This window comes from Chiloscyllium plagiosum, chromosome 15, assembly GCF_004010195.1.
Source record: "Chiloscyllium plagiosum isolate BGI_BamShark_2017 chromosome 15, ASM401019v2, whole genome shotgun sequence".
Taxonomy (NCBI): domain Eukaryota; kingdom Metazoa; phylum Chordata; class Chondrichthyes; order Orectolobiformes; family Hemiscylliidae; genus Chiloscyllium; species Chiloscyllium plagiosum.
In genome coordinates, this window is record NC_057724.1 from 34367174 (window position 1) to 34375831 (window position 8658).

At 39.2% G+C, this 8658-nt stretch overlaps 1 protein-coding gene across 1 annotated transcript in view; it reads left to right on the forward strand.

Annotated features, from left to right (window-relative positions):
* The first annotated feature begins 2238 nt into the window (after positions 1 to 2238).
* Positions 2239 to 8658, forward strand: part of zdhhc9 (zinc finger DHHC-type palmitoyltransferase 9) — an 84038-nt gene continuing 77618 nt past the window's right edge. Inside the window, exon 1 of the mRNA XM_043705296.1 lies at positions 2239 to 2318. Within this exon, the coding sequence (XP_043561231.1) occupies positions 2254 to 2318 (65 nt within the window). The 5' untranslated portion in view covers positions 2239 to 2253. The remainder of the gene's footprint in view (positions 2319 to 8658) is intronic.

An 8658-nucleotide genomic window follows, 5' to 3' on the forward strand; every position in this document is an offset into this window, starting at 1 on the left:
ACTTGAATTTCTATTTCTGCAAAATACCCTGAAGAGTACCAAGATGAAAAGCTTTAACAAAATGTAATTTTTCAGCTCTACTCTAGTCTGTCTTATAGTTTAATTATACTTTAATGTGAGCACAAACCGACTCTTTTGGTATATACAGTATACCTAGTGTAAATGGGAGAGTTTTCTTGTAGACTAGTGCATGTTGATTTATTCATTTCTTCTTCTTCTATATTTAGATTTTTAAAAATGTCTCTGAATAGAAAGAAATCTGCTGCTATTGCTTACAATCTTCTGCTTGTCATTTTTAAAATTGCTCTAACAGTATTTTGTACTCCTGCAAAGTGTTAAGAACATTGTAACCACCGTGTGGAATAATTGCTCAGAATTTGTGTTAACTACTAATGACTTGCATACAACTCGAGACAATATCATGATCTTGTTTTTTTGTAATTGAGAGGACATAAAATCTTGATCTTTTAAAATGCTATGAAGAATGGTTAACTTGGATGTATTCAAATTTTTAAATTGGACTGAGTGTGCAGTTAGAGGATGTGTTGAAAATCAATTAAGCTTAACTCGGCTTTCAGATTGGACTGCTTTTTGTCCAGAGGTGCTATATGAACGGACATTTTTTTTGTGGGGGGCGGTGAGTCCAAGATGATCAAATACAAATACTAATTTGGCCAATTAAATATTTTATCTTAGTTAGAATACAATTATCCAACCCACTAGGTTTCTTTAATTTAACAACAGATTGATTGTGAAAGCAAGACTTACTTGGAAACGATGTACAGTTAATTAAAAATTTGAAATACCACGCCACCAGGTTGTAGTCCTACAGGTTTATTTGAAATTACAAACTTTCAGAACTCAGCTCCTTCCTCAGGCCTGAAAAAGGAGCTGAGCTCCTAAAGCTTGCAATCTCAAATAAACCTGTTGGACCATACCTGGTGTTGTTTGATTTTTGACTTTGAAATACAAAAGAATAAAAATCAATCTTTCTCATATCCCAACATATGCGCATCCTTTCACATCAGGAAAGAAAAGGGGGAGAAAACTGATTTCCTTTATGCATAGATTCATTTTGTGAAATGCTGGTTAGTTCTTGAAGCCCAAAAAATAAGATGTGGATTATTCAAATAGTTAGCAGTCTGGCATTCTAACACATAGAAAGAGGTGTCACCAAACACAAGACCTTATCTCTGGGATGTTTGCAAAAACCAAGTTCCCCAGGAAGCACAGGATCAACGTTTCTTCTGGTTACTCTTCAACAAGACAACTCAATTTCGCACTGGATTCACTGTTTTTTTTACAGTAACAGGAAAGTTAAGTTTGCTAATCACCAAATACCATAAGTAATATATAGCTAATGCAGAAACTGAAATATGAAATTTTAACCCAGGGAAGTGCTCTTTATTTAGCAATACATGACTACCAAGAAATATATTACAGTCTTTCATTGTCCTTTCATTGATCTCTAAACAAAATCCAGATATCCTTCAAATTCAAGTTCACAAAACATATTTAATATGAAATCATTACAAGAGTGGAGAAAAAAAGATTGGATTGAGGGAAAAAAGCTTTAAAACTTAAAAACGTTTATATTTCACATATTTAAAATATTCAACAATAAAAATCCCGAGAAATGAAGCTCTACAATGCTAAAGTAGTTAATTGACTGTAGTCAACAAACCTATTGTTAGAAAAATTCTGATGGCTATTCTAGTCTTAATTAGATATGCAAACCTGAAATAGCTTCACAGAAAGCAGGCTCCTTACGTCAGTGGAGAGCAGCTTTAACTTTCTGTGGCGAGTATCTACTGCACAAATTCATTTTTACGCCGTTCTACGTAGCTCACTGTTCAACTAGACAGACACTTTTCAGAAAGATAACAGCATGATGTCTCTGTGACATCAAGTTTTGGATTTCCATGTTGAATCACATATTTATATTTGCCATTAGTTGCTGAAACATTTACGCATCATTGAGATTTTGGTGGGGGGGGGCGGTGTTGGGAGAGTGTAGGAACGATATTTAGCGCAATTGTTGTGATCATGGATTGAGACACTGATTTTAATAGATTTAATACTTCCACTAACGTAAAAATGTCCATCCCAAAAATGGCCTTAATCATTGGCTAATAATATCTGCAAATACAAGCCTCTGTTCTGACCTGATCCTCTGTCGAAACCTGGTTAAATACGGTGCAGCAGTGACTCACAGCAACCTCTCTGACTCTCGGGTAAAGATGGTGCGAATGAATGGGTCGCTTCAAGCTGAAGGTGCGCGCTCGCGTGTGCAGGCGCGCGCCCACGGGAACCAGCAGGTGAGCGAGGGCGCGCATAGGCTGTCTTACAAAGTGGAGCTGGGAAAGGGCGTGGCTGATAGCATTGGCTGAGTCTCAGAGATGGAGCAGCGTACGGAGAGGTAGTGCTGAATCTGCTTGAATATAGGAGCCGGCAGAAGCAGGAAAGGAAGGAGCAGGAAAACAGGGGACTGCATACCCAGGGAACAAAGGCAAAGGCAAAGAGCAGTCCGCTGGGGTATATGCTGTCATCGATCTGAGACTTTTTTTTAAAAGACTTTAATATATTTGATTGAGGTTTTTTTTTAAAAGAGATTTTTCACTGAAAAGAGTTATCGAAAGGAATACAAAGCCATGAAGAGCGAGAAAAAGCCAACGCGGAAATGGCAGAAGCTGCCAGGGAGAAACACGTTCTGTTGCGATGGTAGGATCATGATGGCTCGACAGAAAGGAGTTTTTTACCTTACCGTCTTTCTCATCGTGGGAACCAGCGCGTTGTTTTTCGGCTTTGAGTGAGTAACAATGACAAGAATGTAGAATTGTGTTTTGAGAGAGATGCGAGGACTGTAAGGACCTGGACTTGTAAAACTGGCGAAAATCACATCTAAGCAGAAAATCCTTGTGTTTGAGGGGCCATAAAGCTTTCGCGGCGCAGCTTGGATTTCTATTTAACACCCTTTTTTTGGCGTACAGCTTGCAACTGATTTTCATGAATTTTAAATCGTGGTGTGTGGAATTGAAACATCCTCTGTCCACTACTTTTATTAGCCACCTGCGAAATCTTAGCTTTTTGAATGCAAGTCGCGCTATTTTGTAGAGGGGGGAAAAATCATCTCGCTATTATTTGTTTCAAGTTTGTGAGCTAATTATTCTCCATAAAATCTCACTTGTGAGCGCAGTGACCTTGACAACTATGGTGTCTTTTTTTTAAAACGTTTGGATCCTTTTTAGATTCTGCAGTAGTAATCATTTTGCAAATTGTTATTTTGGTCAACGAAATACACTGCTTCAAAGGTGACAGTTCCTGTGGATTGGGAATGGAGTCCAGCAGGACATCTCGAGTAAATGTCATCGTGGTGACGTTCGCGGTGAAATGATGCGTTTTAATTTGATTTCCTTCATGCTGTTGTATCTGGCTAATGTGAACAAGATAGCCTGCCGAATAATTGCATTTGCAGCGTTCAATTTAAGGTAGTTATCTTGGTTGGAATACTTTGTTTAAAAAAAAGATTCCACATCTTTTGTTCCCTTTAGTTTTTAAGATATTTTAAAAGTTTCAGAACTACTTTGTGGTAGCCTAAACGATGGTGCTCTGACAAGTCCTCAATTTATTTTCCGCGTTTTATCCTAGTGAATCTCTAGGTAAAAAGTGGCTACCTCATTATTCCTGGCTGTAGAATAAGGAATATTAGCCAGGTTTCTCTTTGGCTGCAGAGCAGTTTGTGGGAACTGTGTGCTGGGCTACCCTTGTCCTCCATTGACAAAGCAGGTATTTTTGTGTCTTCTTAAGGACTAGAAGAATTCGCCTTTTAATGCATTAGACGCTTGTTTATTCATTCGGAGGCTCACTGAAGATGTTACCTAGTATGGTGACGAAACGTCTGAAAGTGAAACTTCCAGCTCAGCGAGCAAACCTACATCCACGCTTGTTTATGTTTGGGGACTGTCTAGTTTCTGCAAATCTACGTCTCCTTTTTTAGGAAGGGGAGAAGGGTATAGACTTTTTTAAAAAAAAATGCTTGTGAATTCAGAAAATGCAATAGGGCCTTAGGTTGGACTAAATTGTTCTGTTCCTCATTTTACAGTTACCAGATAGTTGTGTATGTAAATGCAAGTTATAAATTTCTTGCCTTTAGGTGTTTACTTAAATTCACAGCATTTGACTGTTTTCTAAACAAAAATCTTTGTATTGTAGGACACTAGAATTGCTTATTACAATGTTACCTGTTTTCAACAAATATATTACAAAATGTGTTACAAACATTTTGACTTGAACCGTACTAACTTCAACAGATCTTAACAACATGTTCCATTTTCAGCTGACTCAACAGAATTGTATCAATCTTAGTATTGACAATAGACAACCATGTCAGACATCTGGCCTGAGGGCATAATATTTATAATTGAAAATGACAGTGCTGTAGAGACACTCTTCTTCGTGTGCTGTGCTTCATGTTTTTGAGGGTCATCAGTACAGTTTTAATACATGGAATAGACATTGTGATTAGAAATGCCTTGCCCTTTCATAGTATATTCAGCTTTTCAACCCTGATCTGCAATTCACTATGATCATGTCTCCTCTATTTGTTTTTAATTCCTATACCCTTTTTTTTGATGCCTTGCCTAACAGGATTCCATCATCTGCCTTCAAAAATATTAAATTATCCTATCTACGCCACCTTCAGAGGTAGAGTTCCCAAGTTGTGCGATGTTCAAAACTCCTCAACTAATTCTTTCTAAATGGACTCACCAGAAATACAGCATGGTGTACAGTTTTTGGGTGGTGTTAGTTCTTCTTTCTGTCATCTCCATGTAGTCCCTTTGGTAGTGCTATTCAGATTAATGTTGGTTAAGCTAATTTCCATTGGTATGTTTCCTTAAATTCACTTGTTTGTATCCGTAAACTGCACTTTAACGGGACATTGGTTAGGCCACTGTTGGAATATTGCATGCAATTCTGGTCTCCTTCCTACCAGAAAGATGTTGTGAAACTTGAAAGGGTTCAGAAAAGATTTACAAAGATGTTGCCAGGGTTGGAGGATTTCGGCTATAGGGAGAGGCTGAACAGGCTGGGGCTGTATACCCTGGAGGCTGAGGGGTGACCTTATAGAGGTTCACAAAACTGAGTGGCATGAATAGGGTAAATAGACAAAGTCGTTTCCCTGGGGTTGGGGAGTCCAGAACTAGAGGGCATAGGTTTAGGGTAGGGGGAAAGATATAAAAAAGACCTGCAGGGCAACCTTTTCTCACACAGGTTGGTACGTGTATGGAATGAGCTGCCAGAGGAAGTGGTGGAGGCTGGTACAATTGCAACATTTAAGAAGCATCTGGATGGGTATATGAATAGGAAGGGTTTGGAGGGATATGGGCCAGGTGTTGGCAGGTGGGACTAGATTGGGTTGGCATGGATGGGTTGGACCGAAGGGTCTGTTTCCATGCTGTACATCTACTCTATGACTCTAAATTTGAAGTAACCTTGTGACTGTTGATTAGTGTTTGTTTCAGAAAGCTACATAGAATTGAGGCTGTAAGTATAGGTAAAATAAACACAGGTTTGGTGTTCCAACTCTTTTAAGTTATCTTGGAATGTTAATGAGACAGCTTATATATTTTAGAACTCAAAAATTGTCCCTGAGCACAACTTCAAATTCTGTATTCACTGTTAACATTCTTCTTTACAATAAAAGTGCTAGATCCTGTCATCAAAGCTCTGTCTTCTGTGTTAGACTCTGTTTTCTTATGTGGGGATCAAAAAGTGTGTTTCTAGAAAAGCATAGCCAGTCAGGCAGCATCTGAGGAGCAGGAGAGTTGACATTTTGAGCAAAAGCTCTTCATCAGGAATGTGGGTCACGTGTCTGTACTGAGTTCTAATAGCATCCTGACCTCAAACTTGTCAAATCCTCACCCTCCTTTTCAATTCATTCCAGCTTGCTGTTGAAATCATGTAGATTCTCTGTATAATTGTTTTAATATGTAGCTTCTCTTGTTTACACCCTACCTCTAGCCAATGTTGTATTGATTTAGTCTTCATGTACTGCAGCTTTACTACCTCCTACCAAAAGCCTTTTCAAAGCCATGAAATTTGACCGTAACATTTCTTTTTGCATGTATCATCTGATTTTCTGTAAAATATTTATTCCTTTGTTTTGGGAGCTGCTTTGTAAGTGTAAGTTGCCATTTTTTTTTGTCCTACTTCCCTATGCCATCTTTCTGGGTCCCTTGAAATTACCTGTAACATAAGCATTTTGTTGCGATATCTCACAGCTCAAGAGAATAGGTAAACTGAGAAAATGAAACCTACTTACTCCAGAGCAGTTAGTGTGTTGAAAAGTTTTTTAAAAACCTTTTTAAAAGCAGTGCAGCATATTAAAAATGTTTGTTCCTATCTATGTGCTTTACTCTTTCAGATTGTAAGATGTTTTTAATTCTGGGATCTAATTGGAATACAATTGAGTGCCTGAAGTGTGATAATTCACAAATTTGCATGTGCATAGAAGTTATGAACTGTGAAACAGCACATTTAGAAGATTTAATAATCCAATTTATTGGACCAGGTTTGATTAGAATATGTTGTCAACTCGGGGGATGTTTACACTGAGTTAAAGCTGGGGAATATAATTAGACTAAATGGGAAGTGATGAGGTATGTGAGAGATCTTGTGCTTTGTTAGGAATACTTGGCACTAGAATTTCTAAGTTAGTCACTTTTTCCTTGTATCCAAGCACTTTTCTATGAATATCTGCTTTGTGTTCAGAGTTATTGCAATATTACACAATATTTTCTTTGATAATCAAGAGACATAATGTGTGACATCGAATATTATTTGCAATAGAGAACAATGAGTCCAAATAATAGGGTCCAAATAATGGCCTGTAGAATACAGGTACAGAACTTTCTTTCGTTGCACTCTGGTTTAGAGTGCACAAAGTACTAACTTTTAATCACTGACCAACAGTCATGTTGCTTTGAGATTTTTTTATTTGGGATGTGGGCATCCACAGTGGTTGTTGCCAATCCCTAATTTACCCTTGAACTGAATAGTTTGTTAAGAAATTTCAAGGATTGTTCAGAGTAAGCCACACTACTATGGATTTGGTGTCACCAGCCAGGCGAGGGAAGGTTGGCAGAATTTATGCCTCTCAAAATGGAGGCATCCTATCTCCAATTTCAAAATTACAAAAAAAACCTCCTTTTATGAGGAAGATGATTCTAACTGCAATTACATTTTGAGGGTAGGTAGTCAGGGAGGGCTTAAAAGCCTACTTGAAATGCTGGTTCCCCCGGTCTGCATCTCCTAGACCTCTGTTAGAGATTGTTGTCTGAGCTGATTATCTGTGTGGTAGCCTTCCCCATGCATTTGTTTCCCTTCTAATAATCACCCATGATTTTTTTTCCCTGTCTCTGTCTACCCTACTGAGCCCCCTCAGAATTTTGAGTTTTAATGAGCTTGCCTCTTCTTGTCTTTTGAACTCCTTTTTACTTTGTCTCAACAAACATCCCTTTCATCCCAAGAATCAACTTTGGAACTGCCTGAGAACTGCCTCCAAGATGAAGCATTTCATCCCCTTAAATGAGGTGACCAAACCTGTATCCAGATATAGTCTTGTCAGTACCATGTACAGTTGTCCTATATCTATGTTCAATCCCCTTGCAGTAATGGCTAACATTCCATTTCCCTTCTTAATTATTTGCTGTACCTGTATACAAATGTGGAGTTCTGTGGTGTCTCTATTTAAATATTTTACATTTCTATTCTGACGAAAGTGAAAGACCTTGCATTTTCCCATATTATATAGGCACTCCATTTATCAATTTTTTTTGTCCATTCATTTAAACTATCTATAACACTTCATTGTTTTTTTTATTGCATTCCCCTCAAACTTTCTGACCTATCTCTGTATTATCTGGAAATTTAGCTGCAATGCAGTCAGGTTCATCAAGTAAAGATTCACAAGCCTAACCGTCCTGGCTGACCCATTGTCTCAGCCTGCTCCTGCCCCACTGAACTCATCTCTACCTACCTTGACACTGTCCTATTTCCCCCCTAGTCCAGGAACTCCCCACATATGTTCGAGACACCACCCATTCCCTCCACCTCCTCCAAGACTTCCGTTTCCCCGCCCCCCCCCAACGCCTCATCTTCACCATGGATATCCAATCCCTCTACACCTCCATCCGCCATGACCAGGGCCTCCAAGCCCTCCGTTTTTTCCTCTCCAGACGTTCCCAACAGTACCCCTCCACCGACACTCTCATTCGTTTGGCCGAACTAGTCCTCACCCTTAACAATTTCTCCTTTGAATCCTCCCAATTCCTCCAGACCAAAGGGGTAGCCATGGGCACACATATGGGCCCCAGCTATGCCTGTCTCTTTGTTGGCTAAGTAGAGCAGTTGATCTTCCGTAATTACACCGGCACCACTCCCACCTCTTCCTCCGCTACATTGATGACTGCATTGGCGCCACCTCGTGCTCCCGCGAGGAGGTTGAGCAACTCATCAACTTCACCAACACATTCCACCCTGACCTTAAATTTACCTGGACCATCTCTGACACCTCCCTCCCCTTCCAGGACCTCTCCATCTCCATTAGTGACGACCGACTTGACACTGACATTTTCTACAAACCCACCGATTCCCACA